This window comes from Hippoglossus stenolepis, chromosome 1, assembly GCF_022539355.2.
Source record: "Hippoglossus stenolepis isolate QCI-W04-F060 chromosome 1, HSTE1.2, whole genome shotgun sequence".
Taxonomy (NCBI): Eukaryota; Metazoa; Chordata; class Actinopteri; order Pleuronectiformes; family Pleuronectidae; genus Hippoglossus; species Hippoglossus stenolepis.
Window position 1 is genome coordinate 29,514,264 of NC_061483.1, and position 18,551 is coordinate 29,532,814.

Sequence of the window (18,551 nt, forward strand, 5' to 3'; positions counted from 1 at the left end):
GCTCACCAAGATTGATCCAATTTGACCAAACACATTTCATATCATGTCCCCCAGGGCATGGTCCAGCTGTAGGTGCCCTGGTGGTGGTAGTTGTTTCTGTGGGGTTGAAGTAGTTGTAATTGGCCGAGTTGTTGTTTCAGTTGTAGAGGTCGGGTGGTGGTCGTAGTAGTAGTTGTTGGTGGCTGAGTTGTTGTTTCAGTTGTAGTGGTAGTTGGTTGTATAGGGGTTGGTGGTGTTAGGGTGGTTGTTGTTGAGTTGGGTAGTAGGTGTTGCGGTTGAAGTAGTAGCAGGTATAGTACTTGGTTTTACAGTAGAAGGTGTTGGACACTCACAACATTTGAATTTAATCTCATAATCAAAACACTCTTTCTGAAGTCCTTGTTGTTTGTTGTTGCATATAAGACCCACATTCTTATTGCAAGTCACAGCTTGTCCCACATTGGAGATGGCAAGATGGGGGTAAATGATGGCTCTGCACTGGACTTCTTCTGGAGCTGAGCAAATGTGATAACCAGCAGAGATTACTTTCTGGATGGATTCATCATCCCCACCACTAGGGCCTGGTGTGGGCTCACCAAGATTGATCCAATTTGACCAAACACATTTCATATCATGTCCCCCAGGGCATGGTCCAGCTGTAGGTGCCCTGGTGGTGGTAGTTGTTTCAGTGGTGGTTGAAGTAGTTGTTGTAATTGGCCGAGTTGTTGTTTCAGTTGTAGGAGTAGGGGTGGTGGTCGTAGTAGTAGTTGTTGGTGGCTGAGTTGTTGTTGCAGTTGTGGTAGTAGGTGTTGCGGTTGAAGTAGTAGCAGGTATAGTACTTGGTTTTACAGTAGAAGGTGTTGGACACTCACAACATTTGAATTTAATCTCATAATCAAAACACTCTTGCTGAAGTCCTTGTTGTTTGTTGTTGCATATAAGACCCACATTCTTATTGCAAGTCACAGCTTGTCCCACATTGGAGATGGCAAGATGGGGGTAAATAATGGCTCTGCACTGGACTTCTTCTGGAGCTGAGCAAATGTGATAACCAGCAGAGATTACTTTCTGGATGGATTCATCATCCCCACCACTAGGGCCTGGTGTGGGCTCACCAAGATTGATCCAATTTGACCAAACACATTTCATATCATGTCCCCCAGGGCATGGTCCAGCTGTAGGTGCCCTGGTGGTGGTAGTTGTTTCAGTGGTGGTCGTAGTAGTAGTTGTTGGTGGCTGAGTTGTTGTTGCAGTTGTGGTAGTAGGTGTTGCGGTTGAAGTAGTAGCAGGTATAGTACTTGGTTTTACAGTAGAAGGTGTTGGACACTCACAACATTTGAATTTAATCTCATAATCAAAACACTCTTGCTGAAGTCCTTGTTGTTTGTTGTTGCATATAAAACCCACATTCTTATTGCAAGTCACAGCTTGTCCCACTGGAGATGGCAAGATGGGGTAAATAATGGCTCTGCACTGGACTTCTTCTGGAGCTGAGCAAATGTGATAACCAGCAGAGATTACTTTCTGGATGGATTCATCATCCCCACCACTAGGGCCTGGTGTGGGCTCACCAAGATTGATCCAATTTGACCAAACACATTTCATATCATGTCCCCCAGGGCATGGTCCAGCTGTAGGTGCCCTGGTGGTGGTAGTTGTTTCAGTGGTGGTTGAAGTAGTTGTTGTAATTGGCCGAGTTGTTGTTTCAGTTGTAGGAGTAGGGGTGGTGGTCGTAGTAGTAGTTGTTGGTGGCTGAGTTGTTGTTGCAGTTGTGGTAGTAGGTGTTGCGGTTGAAGTAGTAGCAGGTATAGTACTTGGTTTTACAGTAGAAGGTGTTGGACACTCACAACATTTGAATTTAATCTCATAATCAAAACACTCTTGCTGAAGTCCTTGTTGTTTGTTGTTGCATATAAAACCCACATTCTTATTGCAAGTCACAGCTTGTCCCACATTGGAGATGGCAAGATGGGGGTAAATAATGGCTCTGCACTGGACTTCTTCTGGAGCTGAGCAAATGTGATAACCAGCAGAGATTACTTTCTGGATGGATTCATCATCCCCACCACTAGGGCCTGGTGTGGGCTCACCAAGATTGATCCAATTTGACCAAACACATTTCATATCATGTCCCCCAGGGCATGGTCCAGCTGTAGGTGCCCTGGTGGTGGTAGTTGTTTCAGTGTTGTTGAAGTAGTTGTTGTAATTGGCCGAGTTGTTGTTTCAGTTGTAGTAGTAGGGGTGGTGGTCGTAGTAGTAGTTGTTGGTGGCTGAGTTGTTGTTGCAGTTGTGGTAGTAGGTGTTGCGGTTGAAGTAGTAGCAGGTATAGTACTTGGTTTTACAGTAGAAGGTGTTGGACACTCACAACATTTGAATTTAATCTCATAATCAAAACACTCTTGCTGAAGTCCTTGTTGTTTGTTGTTGCATATAAGACCCACATTCTTATTGCAAGTCACAGCTTGTCCCACATTGGAGATGGCAAGATGGGGGTAAATAATGGCTCTGCACTGGACTTCTTCTGGAGCTGAGCAAATGTGATAACCAGCAGAGATTACTTTCTGGATGGATTCATCATCCCCACCACTAGGGCCTGGTGTGGGCTCACCAAGATTGATCCAATTTGACCAAACACATTTCATATCATGTCCCCCAGGGCATGGTCCAGCTGTAGGTGCCCTGGTGGTGGTAGTTGTTTCAGTGGTGGTCGTAGTAGTAGTTGTTGGTGGCCGAGTTGTTGTTTCAGTTGTAGGAGTAGGGGTGGTGGTCGTAGTAGTAGTTGTTGGTGGCTGAGTTGTTGTTGCAGTTGTGGTAGTAGGTGTTGCGGTTGAAGTAGTAGCAGGTATAGTACTTGGTTTTACAGTAGAAGGTGTTGGACACTCACAACATTTGAATTTAATCTCATAATCAAAACACTCTTGCTGAAGTCCTTGTTTTTTGTTGTTGCATATAAGACCCACATTCTTATTGCAAGTCACAGCTTGTCCCACATTGGAGATGGCAAGATGGGGGTAAATAATGGCTCTGCACTGGACTTCTTCTGGAGCTGAGCAAATGTGATAACCAGCAGAGATTACTTTCTGGATGGATTCATCATCCCCACCACTAGGGCCTGGTGTGGGCTCACCAAGATTGATCCAATTTGACCAAACACATTTCATATCATGTCCCCAGGGCATGGTCCAGCTGTAGGTGCCCTGGTGGTGGTAGTTGTTTCTAGTGGGTGGTCGTAGTAGTAGTTGTTGGTGGCTGAGTTGTTGTTGCAGTTGTGGTAGTAGGTGTTGCGGTTGAAGTAGTAGCAGGTATAGTACTTGGTTTTACAGTAGAAGGTGTTGGACACTCACAACATTTGAATTTAATCTCATAATCAAAACACTCTTGCTGAAGTCCTTGTTGTTTGTTGTTGCATATAAGACCCACATTCTTATTGCAAGTCACAGCTTGTCCCACATTGGAGATGGCAAGATGGGGGTAAATAATGGCTCTGCACTGGACTTCTTCTGGAGCTGAGCAAATGTGATAACCAGCAGAGATTACTTTCTGGATGGATTCATCATCCCCACCACTAGGGCCTGGTGTGGGCTCACCAAGATTGATCCAATTTGACCAAACACATTTCATATCATGTCCCCAGGGCATGGTCCAGCTGTAGGTGCCCTGGTGGTGGTAGTTGTTTCTGTGGTGGTTGAAGTAGTTGTAATTGGCGAGTTGTTGTGTTGTTGTTGGCTGAGTTGTTGTTTCAGTTGTAGTGGTAGGGGTTGTGGTCGTAGTAGTAGTTGTTGGTGGCTGAGTTGTTGTTGCAGTTGTGGTAGTAGGTGTTGCGGTTGAAGTAGTAGCAGGTATAGTACTTGGTTTTACAGTAGAAGGTGTTGGACACTCACAACATTTGAATTTAATCTCATAATCAAAACACTCTTGCTGAAGTCCTTGTTGTTTGTTGTTGCATATAAGACCCACATTCTTATTGCAAGTCACAGCTTGTCCCACATTGGAGATGGCAAGATGGGGGTAAATAATGGCTCTGCACTGGACTTCTTCTGGAGCTGAGCAAATGTGATAACCAGCAGAGATTACTTTCTGGATGGATTCATCATCCCCACCACTAGGGCCTGGTGTGGGCTCACCAAGATTGATCCAATTTGACCAAACACATTTCATATCATGTCCCCCAGGGCATGGTCCAGCTGTAGGTGCCCTGGTGGTGGTAGTTGTTTCAGTGGAGGTTGAAGTAGTTGTTGTAATTGGCCGAGTTGTTGTTTCAGTTGTAGTAGTAGGGGTGGTGGTCGTAGTAGTAGTTGTTGGTGGCTGAGTTGTTGTTGCAGTTGTGGTAGTAGGTGTTGCGGTTGAAGTAGTAGCAGGTATAGTACTTGGTTTTACAGTAGAAGGTGTTGGACACTCACAACATTTGAATTTAATCTCATAATCAAAACACTCTTGCTGAAGTCCTTGTTGTTTGTTGTTGCATATAAGACCCACATTCTTATTGCAAGTCACAGCTTGTCCCACATTGGAGATGGCAAGATGGGGGTAAATAATGGCTCTGCACTGGACTTCTTCTGGAGCTGAGCAAATGTGATAACCAGCAGAGATTACTTTCTGGATGGATTCATCATCCCCACCACTAGGGCCTGGTGTGGGCTCACCAAGATTGATCCAATTTGACCAAACACATTTCATATCATGTCCCCCAGGGCATGGTCCAGCTGTAGGTGCCCTGGTGGTGGTAGTTGTTTCAGTGGTGGTCGTAGTAGTAGTTGTTGGTGGCCGAGTTGTTGTTTCAGTTGTAGGAGTAGGGGTGGTGGTCGTAGTAGTAGTTGTTGGTGGCTGAGTTGTTGTTGCAGTTGTGGTAGTAGGTGTTGCGGTTGAAGTAGTAGCAGGTATAGTACTTGGTTTTACAGTAGAAGGTGTTGGACACTCACAACATTTGAATTTAATCTCATAATCAAAACACTCTTGCTGAAGTCCTTGTTGTTTGTTGTTGCATATAAGACCCACATTCTTATTGCAAGTCACAGCTTGTCCCACATTGGAGATGGCAAGATGGGGGTAAATAATGGCTCTGCACTGGACTTCTTCTGGAGCTGAGCAAATGTGATAACCAGCAGAGATTACTTTCTGGATGGATTCATCATCCCCACCACTAGGGCCTGGTGTGGGCTCACCAAGATTGATCCAATTTGACCAAACACATTTCATATCATGTCCCCCAGGGCATGGTCCAGCTGTAGGTGCCCTGGTGGTGGTAGTTGTTTCTGTGGTGGTTGAAGTAGTTGTAATTGGCCGAGTTGTTGTTTCAGTTGTCGTAGTAGGGTGTGTCAGGGGAGTGTGAGTTGTTGTTTCAGTTGTAGTGGTAGGGGTTGTGGTCGTAGTAGTAGTTGTTGGTGGCTGAGTTGTTGTTGCAGTTGTGGTAGTAGGTGTTGCGGTTGAAGTAGTAGCAGGTATAGTACTTGGTTTTACAGTAGAAGGTGTTGGACACTCACAACATTTGAATTTAATCTCATAATCAAAACACTCTTTCTGAAGTCCTTGTTGTTTGTTGTTGCATATAAGACCCACATTCTTATTGCAAGTCACAGCTTGTCCCACATTGGAGATGGCAAGATGGGGGTAAATGATGGCTCTGCACTGGACTTCTTCTGGAGCTGAGCAAATGTGATAACCAGCAGAGATTACTTTCTGGATGGATTCATCATCCCCACCACTAGGGCCTGGTGTGGGCTCACCAAGATTGATCCAATTTGACCAAACACATTTCATATCATGTCCCCCAGGGCATGGTCCAGCTGTAGGTGCCCTGGTGGTGGTAGTTGTTTCTGTGGTGGTTGAAGTAGTTGTAATTGGCCGAGTTGTTGTTTCAGTTGAAGAGGTCGGGGTGGTGGTTGTAGTAGTAGTTGTTGGTGGCTGAGTTGTTGTTTCAGTTGTAGTGGTAGGGGTGGTGGTTGCAGTAGTTGTTGTTGGTGGCTGAGTTGTTGTTGCAGTTGTAGTGGTAGGGGTGGTGGTTGCAGTAGTAGTTGTTGGTGGCTGAGTTGTTGTTTCAGTTGTAGTGGTCGGTGTGGTGGTTGCAGTAGTTCTTGTTGGTGGCTGAGTTGTTGTTTCAGTTGTAGTGGTAGGGGTGGTGGTTGCAGTGGTTGTTGTTGGTGGCTGAGTTGTTGTTTCAGTTGTAGTGGTAGGGGTTGTGGTCGTAGTAGTAGTTGTTGGTGGCTGAGTTGTTGTTGCAGTTGTGGTAGTAGGTGTTGCGGTTGAAGTAGTAGCAGGTATAGTACTTGGTTTTACAGTAGAAGGCTTTGGACACTCACAACATTTGAATTTAATCTCATAATCAAAACACTCTTTCTGAAGTCCTTGTTGTTTGTTGTTGCATATAAGACCCACATTCTTATTGCAAGTCACAGCTTGTCCCACATTGGAGATGGCAAGATGGGGGTAAATGATGGCTCTGCACTGGACTTCTTCTGGAGCTGAGCAAATGTGATAACCAGCAGAGATTACTTTCTGGATGGATTCATCATCCCCACCACTAGGGCCTGGTGTGGGCTCACCAAGATTGATCCAATTTGACCAAACACATTTCATATCATGTCCCCCAGGGCATGGTCCAGCTGTAGGTGCCCTGGTGGTGGTAGTTGTTTCAGTGGTGGTTGAAGTAGTTGTAATTGGCAGAGTTGTTGTTTCAGTTGTCGTAGTAGGGGTGGTGGTTGCAGTAGTTCTTGTTGGTGGCTGAGTTGTTGTTTCAGTTGTAGTGGTAGGGGTTGTGGTCATAGTAGTAGTTGTTGGTGGCTGAGTTGTTGTTGCAGTTGTGGTAGTAGGTGTTGCGGTTGAAGTTGTAGCAGGTATAGTACTTGGTTTTACAGTAGAAGGTGTTGGACACTCACAACATTTGAATTTAATCTCATAATCAAAACACTCTTTCTGAAGTCCTTGTTGTTTGTTGTTGCATATAAGACCCACATTCTTATTGCAAGTCACAGCTTGTCCCACATTGGAGATGGCAAGATGGGGGTAAATGATGGCTCTGCACTGGACTTCTTCTGGAGCTGAGCAAATGTGATAACCAGCAGAGATTACTTTCTGGATGGATTCATCATCCCCACCACTAGGGCCTGGTGTGGGCTCACCAAGATTGATCCAATTTGACCAAACACATTTCATATCATGTCCCCCAGGGCATGGTCCAGCTGTAGGTGCCCTGGTGGTGGTAGTTGTTTCAGTGGTGGTTGAAGTAGTTGTAATTGGCCGAGTTGTTGTTTCAGTTGTCGTAGTAGGGGTGGTGGTTGCAGTAGTTCTTGTTGGTGGCTGAGTTGTTGTTTCAGTTGTAGTGGTAGTTGTGGTCGTAGTAGTAGTTGTTGGTGGCTGAGTTGTTGTTGCAGTTGTGGTAGTAGGTGTTGCGGTTGAAGTAGTAGCAGGTATAGTACTTGGTTTTACAGTAGAAGGTGTTGACACTCACAACATTTGAATTTAATCTCATAATCAAAACACTCTTTCTGAAGTCCTTGTTGTTTGTTGTTGCATATAAGACCCACATTCTTATTGCAAGTCACAGCTTGTCCCACATTGGAGATGGCAAGATGGGGGTAAATGATGGCTCTGCACTGGACTTCTTCTGGAGCTGAGCAAATGTGATAACCAGCAGAGATTACTTTCTGGATGGATTCATCATCCCCACCACTAGGGCCTGGTGTGGGCTCACCAAGATTGATCCAATTTGACCAAACACATTTCATATCATGTCCCCCAGGGCATGGTCCAGCTGTAGGTGCCCTGGTGGTGGTAGTTGTTTCTGTGGTGGTTGAAGTAGTTGTAATTGGCCGAGTTGTTGTTTCAGTTGTAGAGGTCGGGGTGGTGGTCGTAGTAGTAGTTGTTGGTGGCTGAGTTGTTGTTTCAGTTGTAGTGGTAGGGGTGGTGGTTGCAGTAGTTGTTGTAGTTGGCTGAGTTGTTGTTTCAGTTGTAGTGGTCGGTGTGGTGGTTGCAGTAGTTCTTGTTGGTGGCTGAGTTGTTGTTTCAGTTGTAGTGGTAGGGGTGGTGGTTGCAGTAGTTGTTGTTGGTGGCTGAGTTGTTGTTTCAGTTGTAGTGGTAGGGGTGGTGGTTGCAGTAGTTCTTGTTGGTGGCTGAGTTGTTGTTTCAGTTGTAGTGGTAGGGGTGGTGGTTGCAGTAGTTGTTGTTGGTGGCTGAGTTGTTGTTTCAGTTGTAGTGGTAGGGGTTGTGGTCGTAGTAGTAGTTGTTGGTGGCTGAGTTGTTGTTGCAGTTGTGGTAGTAGGTGTTGCGGTTGAAGTAGTAGCAGGTATAGTACTTGGTTTTACAGTAGAAGGCGTTGGACACTCACAACATTTGAATTTAATCTCATAATCAAAACACTCTTTCTGAAGTCCTTGTTGTTTGTTGTTGCATATAAGACCCACATTCTTATTGCAAGTCACAGCTTGTCCCACATTGGAGATGGCAAGATGGGGGTAAATGATGGCTCTGCACTGGACTTCTTCTGGAGCTGAGCAAATGTGATAACCAGCAGAGATTACTTTCTGGATGGATTCATCATCCCCACCACTAGGGCCTGGTGTGGGCTCACCAAGATTGATCCAATTTGACCAAACACATTTCATATCATGTCCCCCAGGGCATGGTCCAGCTGTAGGTGCCCTGGTGGTGGTAGTTGTTTCTGTGGTGGTTGAAGTAGTTGTAATTGGCCGAGTTGTTGTTTCAGTTGTAGAGGTCGGGGTGGTGGTCGTAGTAGTAGTTGTTGGTGGCTGAGTTGTTGTTTCAGTTGTAGTGGTAGGGGTGGTGGTTGCAGTAGTTGTTGTTGGTGGCTGAGTTGTTGTTTCAGTTGTAGTGGTAGGGGTGGTGGTTGCAGTAGTTCTTGTTGGTGGCTGAGTTGTTGTTTCAGTTGTAGTGGTAGGGGTTGTGGTCGTAGTAGTAGTTGTTGGTGGCTGAGTTGTTGTTGCAGTTGTGGTAGTAGGTGTTGCGGTTGAAGTAGTAGCAGGTATAGTACTTGGTTTTACAGTAGAAGGTGTTGGACACTCACAACATTTGAATTTAATCTCATAATCGAAACACTCTTTCTGAAGTCCTTGTTGTTTGTTGTTGCATATAAGACCCACATTCTTATTGCAAGTCACAGCTTGTCCCACATTGGAGATGGCAAGATGGGGGTAAATGATGGCTCTGCACTGGACTTCTTCTGGAGCTGAGCAAATGTGATAACCAGCAGAGATTACTTTCTGGATGGATTCATCATCCCCACCACTAGGGCCTGGTGTGGGCTCACCAAGATTGATCCAATTTGACCAAACACATTTCATATCATGTCCCCCAGGGCATGGTCCAGCTGTAGGTGCCCTGGTGGTGGTAGTTGTTTCTGTGGTGGTTGAAGTAGTTGTAATTGGCCGAGTTGTTGTTTCAGTTGTAGAGGTAGGGGTGGTGGTTGCAGTAGTTGTTGTAATTGGCCGAGTTGTTGTTTCAGTTGTAGTGGTAGGGGTGGTGGTTGCAGTAGTTGTTGTTGGTGGCTGAGTTGTTGTTTCAGTTGTAGTGGTCGGGGTGGTGGTCGTAGTAGTTGTTGTACGTGTCTGGGTTGTTCTTGTTTCAGTTGTGGTCGTTGGGGTGGATGTAGTAGTAGTTGTAGGTTTCTCGGTTGTTGTGGTTTCAGTTGTGGTAGTAGGTGTTGTGGTTAAAGTAGTAGTTTTAGGTCGATGAGTCGTAGTTTTTTTAGTTGTCTTTAGGGGCATTTTAGTTGTAGTAGATGATGATACAGTTGGTAAGGCTGTGAAAGTAGTGCTTGTTGGATTCAGCGTTGTGTCGCATTGTACTGTCTTGCAACATTTTACTTTTATTTCATAATTTAAACATATGGGGGGATATTGTAAGCTGTTCTTACACAGGAGGCCTACTTTGTTATTGCAAGTTATGTTTTGTCCTAATTTCTCAAGGGGGGTTGATTCATAGTGCACACCCCGACACTCCACTGCCACTGGATTCTCACAGATGTTATATCCTTTCTGGATGATATGTTTGATGGTTTCATTGTCCCCACCCTGAGGACCATAGTCAGGGTAGTCCGAGTTTATCCAATTTGACCAGAAGCATAATGTTTCCTGACAAGGTGTTCCTGTAACATGTTTTGTTGTGGGATTTGCAGGTGAGGTTGGATGTATTGGTGATGGAGTAGGCTTTGTTGGACATGCACTATAATCACAACACAGAACTCTGACTTGGTAGTTAAAGCACAAGGCCAATGGCCCCGACTGGTCTTCATTTCTGCACATCAGCCCCTTAGCTATATTACATTCCACAATCTGTCCCACATTGTCAATTGTGACATTAGGAAATTTTTCAGCTCTGCATTTGATTTGACTTGGCTTATCACATATCTTGTGTCCAGCCCTTCTAATCTTTTCATAAGTTTCGTCGTCTCCTCCTGGAGTTCCCAGTGTGGGGAAGCTGGAATCATACCATGGCGACCATACACAAGGATTACAAGTGACTGTAACTGGTTCTGTAAACACACATAAAACGGACAATGATTAAGTAGTAAATCTTGCATTATATAGCTGATTACTGTATGTCTTAAATTCCAAAATGTTTACCTTGACCATACATACCTGGTGTGGTTGATGTAAAAACAAACGTGGTTGGAGACTGGCTAGTTGTAGTTGAAGTCACAGTGGGCAATTGTGTAGTTATGGCTGGTACTGGGCATGGGTAAGACTCCTTGTCAATGGTGCCATTTCTACCACATACTGCTGTCATGCAGTTACCATGTCCATCTGTTGTGTTATAGATTGTTCTGCCAGAGGGATATTTGTTTCCATGATATGTGCAACTACAGGCTGTAAAAAGAGAAGATCTTTAATTGACATTTTCACCTCACATACGCTTTTTTTAAACCAATGATCACTCCAAATCTTTGCTTACCTTCATTATCGTAACGACATTTGATGGTCATTGAACTGCATGTACTTAAAGAGAAAAACATAAAATTAATAGTCAGATTAGATTCTTTTGTTTAATTTGTATTTGAACCTCCCACAACATTACATTACATCGATTAGCACATGCAAGATATGCAAAACCTACCATGTATAACAGTTTTTGGTTGTTGGCACTTTTTCACCGTTATCATAGTGTTTCCCCTCTTTATCATAGCAGCCACATTGTTCTTTTACGACACATGTCATTGTATCCTCATCAAAGTATGACTGAGCAGTGGGACACTTGGGATAGCAACCTAATTGAAAAAAACAACATCTATTCATACATTGCAAGAGAGGGTACTTTATGGCATTTTTTAAAACCAGGAATACCACCCTTTGAAAGGGGTTAGAATTTCATTTACCCATTCAATTGTGGTGGAATGATTGATATTATTAAGGAAATTATTATATGTAACGGTAAAATGTATTGATGTCGTCAATTGTCGATCTTGATAATCCTTATTTAAATTTCATTAACAGATGAGGTCAAGTTATAAAATCCTTATCCTGTACCTTCAAGAGGAGGTATCTGTGTGGAGCAGCTGCCTGAAGGGTTCCGGCAGGTTTTCATACAAGGAGATCCACAAGGCATGTAGTGCCATTCACATTCACCAGGGGGATTGTAGTAATCACAGAAGAGAGCTGAAAAAGAGAAACAACGAATCCAGTTTGCGCATGTGTCAGGCTGGATCTGATGACCTAGATGTGTTGGTGTACATAGCTTTATATTTACCTTTGTACTTGACAGACATGGTACTTTAGTAAGAAATCACAACATTGACATTTTCATGACAATTATTTTGATGTGATTATTTAGCTACTTATGTGTTATGTGAAATTATCTAAAATAGACATAATTCTAATTTAAAATTAGCTCACCAAGAAATCTCTCATCCTGATTACTTACGGCAGATTTTAGGGGTTCTCCATCGTAGACAGACACCAGCTTGATTACACGATTCAGCATAAGCAGCCACAGCAGTGCAGAAACACTCGCAGTCTCCACCAGTGTCACAAGCACATGAGTCGAACACACATGCTTCATAGTATGGAGTAGGATCCACCTGCAGTGTGTGTTGATACATTTGGTGAGTTCAGTTTAGTGTTTAGTAAAGAGCAACTCTACAACACAAAATGGAGGAAAGGTAGCACTTCCGTTTGTTGACATGCAAATAATCTAGTTTTTATTCTACTGCATTTACTGTATGTAGCATGTTTAGTCAGTGTTGTGCAAGTTCACACAGAGTTGGATCAAAGTTCAGTTCATAAAGAATAAAAGGAACTGGTTCATGTTCATCATTCACAATTTACACAGTTCTCTTGGAACCCACATCAACAAGGTCACATTCAAAATCAAGTTTTGAAAGTATGGACATGCCATACCTTTTTTTAACATGTGGAAGCTCAGTTAAGCGCCCATGACAGCAATTTTCCCCCAAACCAAACACAATTCAAACACAATGCACATTGAACAAACACACAAAGCAGGTACCAATGAACATGCTACTTTATGCTTATAACACAAGCCCAGCATCCACAGATTGCACTTGTACTGGTAATTTTGTACTTGCCATAAATACATCTCTGCAGTTTTACCCGTTTATTAGGAATGTGATTGGGTGGCTGACCTGTGGCCACTCCCTATTTAGAATGGCTTCTCATTAGCACAAGATATTTGCCTGATGAAGGTCTAGTACCGATATGTTGCAGCCTAATTGATCACTGATTGCAAATTGGACAATGTGCGGGAGCTCTTTTCATAGTTTTTGATCTACTCGTCGCTCTCCTATGCACCTTCCGCCACATGGGGGTGCAAAGCCTTCTTTAGTGTTAGAATAAAATGTGGCTCAGATAAATTGTGCTATGGATTGCCAAAGATTATGTGCTACAATTGCATGATTTCATAGGGGAAATTCACTCTAATGGTGTAAGATTTTGTTTGGCAGAAATTAAACCTGTCACTTTACGGTGTCGTAAAACGGCAGCGTCGTTTAGTCCGGCGAGAGTAAGCGATTGTCACCTTCAGCAGTTGCAAACTGATCCCTTTATTTGACCATTCACCAAAATATGAGCATATTCAATGGACGGTGCTCTTTTGGTGCGTTCATGCACCAGACATGGTATAATAACTAATTACGTTACAAATCTAAATTTTTGTACAGAACATATGATATGCGCAGATTAAAGTATATGACACAATGTTAAGGATAAAATTGCCCAACAGTATATTAAATTAAATAAAACACCACAAATATGTAAAGATTAAACACTAGAAGTGCCTTGTTGTCCAGTATTACCTCTACCTAGTACTTTTACTTGTTGGATTTTGTCTTGGTGATTGTGTTGAAATTTCTGCAGTCAGATTGAGAGCTGCACAGAGTGATCTGTGTTGGAGGGACAGAACTGAAAAACTGGCTGACATGTGCATCATTAGACCCTGCTACTTGCAGGACTAAAACAGAAGAAAAACTTATCAACAAACTTAAGTTAAACAACAACTTACAATAGAATGGCAGGTGGAGAAGACGTCACTCTGTATGATGCTGCACTGTTTCTGGGCCCACGACTGTCTGTATGGGTTGTCTGTGCAGGGGCTGTTAATGCTCTGAGCATCAGGGCAGCTTGGTAAATCCTTCCAGCTGTTGCCAAACACCAGTGGGCTGACAACCGTTGCATGGCACCTTGTAGTGAAGTCGTTATTTGCATTGTTGTCATAGCTGCCACAAAGCCCACACACCCGACCCTGAAAAAAGAAGGGCTCCTTATCTCATGTTGTTAAACACAAACAAAGCTCAGGTTTTTTCACATTTCGACCACAGCCTTCATTTACACCAGGGTTACCTTATATTTTGGGCTGAGCTTGATGAACAAGGTGGTTTTCCTGTCCCACATGAGAATGAGTCCATTGTTGGCTTCAATTACGAGGTAGTTACCCATAGTGCTATAACGGAATGGAGGTGCCTCTTCATTTCCACTTGAAAGCAACCTGTAGTTTCCTTCTGTTAGAATCAGTTCTGCACTCTGCACAAAAGAGAAGGAAAGGATTATGGTAAGTGTGTGTGTGTGTGTGAGTCTGTGTGCTTTTGTACAGCTATCTTTGTGAGGACCAGTTTGAGTCTACAACCTACGGAGTGAGGACATTTTGGGAAAGTGAGGACATTTTGGGAAAGTGAGGACATTTTGGGAAAGTGAGGACCTTTTGGCCGCTCCTCACTTTGTGACCCCCCTTTAATGGACTGTTTGGGGGCTAAGTTTTAGGGTTAGGGTAAGAACTATGTTTAGGTTAGGTTAAGTGTTAGGGTTAGCGTTAGGCATTTAGTTTGGATGGTTAGGGTTAGGGTAAGGGGCTAGGGAATGCATTATGCCAATGAGTCCTCACTAAGATCGCTGTACAAACATGTGTGTGTGTGTGTGTGTGTGTGTGTGTGTCTCACAGGTTTAATGGCAAAGGATGTTAATACTTTAGTAAGTATATGTTTTAATAACTTACCCAAATTTATAAACACATGTTTTTCATTTGTAATTATAGGTTATTTAGTGTAGCTTGATGAGACATGTTATCCTTGTAGAATTAAATCAACACAATAACTTGTGTAAGTAGTAGGTGTAAGATGCAGACAGGGAGTGGCTGTACCGGAACATCCGTGCCGAGTATGGGCTATAACTTCCAGATCCAGACTGATAAACTGGTGATGTCTAACCTACTGGACGTCGTGGTGGTCAACAAACAGCAGACAAAGGCAGTTGTGATAGATGTAGCGATTCCCAGGCAACAGTAACATCAAGTAGTAACATATTATGTATTACATAATACATAAAGTATAAAGCAGTAGGATGTGACAAGGACTGAAGGGCTGAAGTTACAATAAGGGCGGATAACATAGAGGATAATACATACGGGTACAAGTATGATACTACAAGTATCTGGGTGTCCCACATGAGAACACAAGATCAGTCAAAACTAAACACCTCCACAGGGTAAGACAGGTGCTGAGAAGCCAGCTCAATGATAGGAATAAGACCCAATGTCTCAACCTGTAAGCCTGTTTAGTCATCTGTTACCCACTTGGAATAGTAAGCAGGCCACAGGAGAAGATAGATGTCTCCAAGGTCAAGACACAAAAATCAAATTGCATGGAGGTTTCCACCCAAAGTTCAGCACCCTGAGACTCCTCAGACAAAGAAAGGAGGAAGGGCGAAAAAAGGGCATAGTAGAGTACCACAATCCAAGGTCAAACAAAGAGCATCCATGAATACATAGGGAAGATGCCCTTACCCCAGGATGACAGTCAAGAGCGTGGGTCAGGCTACAGAAGACAGAAAATGATGAGGAGGAGGGGAAAATAGACGATCTATGGCGGTAATGAGCGTGCAAGTGCACTAAGGTCATTCTCACATGCAACAGATTCTGAATGACTGGTACACAAACTAAAGTGTAAAAGAGAAGTTCTCAAATAAGGTAGCTTGCAGTAGCGCGACAGCGCACGCAGGAAGTAGTGCAGCAAATAGCGCTGCACACCAAGTTAGAGATGTCATATGATATTATGAGGAGTATAGGAGAAAAAAAAAGCTAGAGTTGCAAAAAAAGTGCAGGCTCCACATTATTATGATAAGACATTAAACATTTTTCAATTTATTATGAAACTGTGGCGGGACAAATTAGAATATGGCGGGCAGCCATAGTCTAGATAAATATTGGGAAACACTGTTGACAGATGGAGGAAGTGGGTGACATCAAGGCCAGTCTGAAGGACATCACAGAGGCAGCTCAAGAACTCCTAAGAACTAAATCAATGGAGGCTGCCACAGGAGACTCAAGGGGCAAGCTGTGCAAAGATACCACTGAGACTGTCCAGCACACAGTAGCAGGGTGTAAAATGCAAGTTGTGACAATGCACCTGAGAGACATAACCAAGTGGCTGCATGGGAATGTGTACAGGAACATCGGGAAAGCCTAAGTGCTGATGGGACCCACATCTGAAAGTGGCGGAGAACAACAGAGCTACGATCCTGTGGGATAACCAATAGCTGGCTAACCAACAAGACATATGGGTCGGATGACAAGGAGCAGAAGACAGCGCAAGTGCTATGTGGCAATCCCAGCTGACAGTAACAGGAACAGGAAGGAGCCCAAGATGAATGTCGAGAAGTTCCAGGGGCTGAAAGAACAACTTGAACACGTGGAGATGACCAGAAGTGCAAAGTCCAAGGAACAGAGAACCTTACAGTCCCAGGCCTATGGTTGAGGACCTGAGCTTCAGGAAGACATGCATAGACAGTCAGAGTAAATATGTATATGTATATACTGTAAATCTAAACATCTTCAAGAATCTACACTTCTACATATGTCACATAAGTTTATTTAAGTCAAGCTATATTGATTTATTCTATCATTGTGCCAGCAGTTTTTTTTTTCTTATTGATTGTTTACCTCCAGAAAGATCTTGATGGTCTTAGAGCAGGTGGTTCCTGTGGTTCCACACGGAACATTCTCAGTGATCACCCTGAAAGTTCCATTACTCTGAGCGCTGCCACAGTAGTCCTGAGGAAGGGGACACCCACACACGCACACACACAAATAAGTATATTATCTCTTTATTCCTGATATTCACCCTTATATTTCATTTTCATTTGAATAAAATTAATATAAATCTACATGGGCACTTTGTAGAGTGCATACGTCTGCCAAGGCCCAACAGTCTCCTTATGAAACCAAATTTAAATTAAATTCACTAGATCTGGATTTTTGATTATGTTCAACATACTAATCCCCTTTAGTGACAGCTCATTCTTCATACTTCCATCTTTCTGTTTTTCATCTGTTTTTCTGGCACAGTCATACCTGAGTGAGAACGTATTCACAGCTGCCATCAAAGGTGAAGCGCTTCTGATCAAAGGTCATGTAGTGTCCAGCACCATACACAGAGCAAGTCCCATCACACTGATTGGTTGTACAGATCCACTTTCTGTCTTTACAAGTGCTGTGAGCAGATACACAACAGATGGAATCACGATTATAAAAGGCCTTTTTGTGTTAACATGTCACAGGGGGAAACCTGTCACGTGTTTCTAGCTTCAGTGTCTCAATCTACTTGTGATTCACTTACCAGGTGTTGCAGTCCACCCTGGTGGTCTCTCCAGGCTGGTAGGAGATCCCATTGTGATCACAGAGACAGGCCTCTGGCTTGATGCAGCGTCCTTTACCATCAGATACCAACCCAGGTGGACACATGCAGCCAGAGACACACCCTGTGGTCATCTGGAAAGGAAAGTTAAAATGTACAGTCCACAGTCAGCTTTCATTTCTGCTCCAGCAGAGACAATGTTGAACAACCAGTAGAAACTATTTATCTGTGTTCGCATGTAAATAAATCCTTTATGTTGGGGAACAGGTGACTCACACAGGCCATGTCTAATGTGTTGCAGCTCATCTCACACTCAGTTCCTTTTGCAGCGGGACCATTAGCAGAGCAGTTGAAGAACGCCATGGGAGGAGCACAGGTTCCTGAGAAAAGACAAGTCTGAAATTACTTTACTGTATTTCTAAAGTGAATTTTACTTGTCAGGTTATATTTAACCTGACATCACCTCTGTTTTCCTGATTGACGGAACTGATTGAACTTTTATGCTTGATTAATTGGCTTTTCAAAATATTATTAAGGCAACTACAATAATCTTTGACATGAAAATGAGTCCAATGAATAGCCATCATAGACACTTTCCCAGTAGGCCTAACTGCTTACAGCTGTACTAAGCACAGTGTTACTCTGTTAGATAAGTCACTGTCAGGAAGTAAAGTAGCTCTCACCTTTAGGCGGCTACTTATCAGGTGATTCTGTGTCATGTAACTTACCTGATTGTATTTCTCCAATGCAGCTGAGTTTGCCCTTCTTACAGGTGCTAGTGTAGAAATTACAACAAATATACATATATGTTAATACACAAACATAACCTTACAACACACTGTTTAAAACCCCAACAGGTCTTTGAACTACAGGGACAGAGAGTCAGTCATTTTTATTATGATCAATTAAATGAGACAAACTCTTTAATTATATACAAGTCTCTACTCCACATTTTACTGCTAAAATACATTAGGGACTGGGGCTCTAAGGCTACCAGTAGCACAATAAACAAGCTTTGTGTGCGATTCGACCATGTGTGGCCAATGTGGGAATTTGAGGTTATACAAAGCTATTGTGCAACCGCTATAAAAACAACCATTTTCAATGCAAATTAGCCTAAATCTGCTCAAAAAGTCCCTCATCAAGTCAGTTTTCAGCCTAGTTTCAGCAGCTTTCAGCCTTTTATCTGTTTTCTTCTCTCCTCCTCTCTGTGTTCACATATACGATATAATTCACATCAAAGCTGCTCTTATTTGCACATCTTTCTCTTTCTGTAGAATGAAATAGTGACTGAAACATGAACCATTAAGATGATATTTTTAACAGAAGTCACTTCCACATTGATCACTTGACTCAGAGCCAAAAAGTTTTTCTAAAGCTGCTAGATTTGTCAGCAGATGCTTTTCTGATAAAAAGAAGATCACTGAAGGGTTCTGTAACGTCAGTAAATCTGGTTAAAACACTACCTGTGAATACCTCTGGATGA

The 18,551-nt window shown here is 43.1% G+C and overlaps 1 protein-coding gene across 1 annotated transcript in view; it reads right to left on the reverse strand.

The window, feature by feature from the left end:
• Positions 1-18,551, reverse strand: part of LOC118109289 (mucin-5AC-like) — a 43,316-nt gene that overhangs the window by 14,811 nt on the left and 9,954 nt on the right. The window contains 17 exon segments of the mRNA XM_047340296.1: positions 58-260; positions 262-1,469; positions 2,588-2,768; positions 3,176-3,289; positions 3,400-7,418; positions 7,421-9,730; positions 10,163-10,407; positions 11,044-11,194; positions 11,454-11,582; positions 11,848-12,004; positions 13,444-13,683; positions 13,782-13,961; positions 16,372-16,482; positions 16,783-16,921; positions 17,048-17,199; positions 17,342-17,445; positions 17,794-17,840. Of these exon segments, the coding sequence (XP_047196252.1) occupies positions 58-260; positions 262-1,469; positions 2,588-2,768; positions 3,176-3,289; positions 3,400-7,418; positions 7,421-9,730; positions 10,163-10,407; positions 11,044-11,194; positions 11,454-11,582; positions 11,848-12,004; positions 13,444-13,683; positions 13,782-13,961; positions 16,372-16,482; positions 16,783-16,921; positions 17,048-17,199; positions 17,342-17,445; positions 17,794-17,840 (9,690 nt within the window).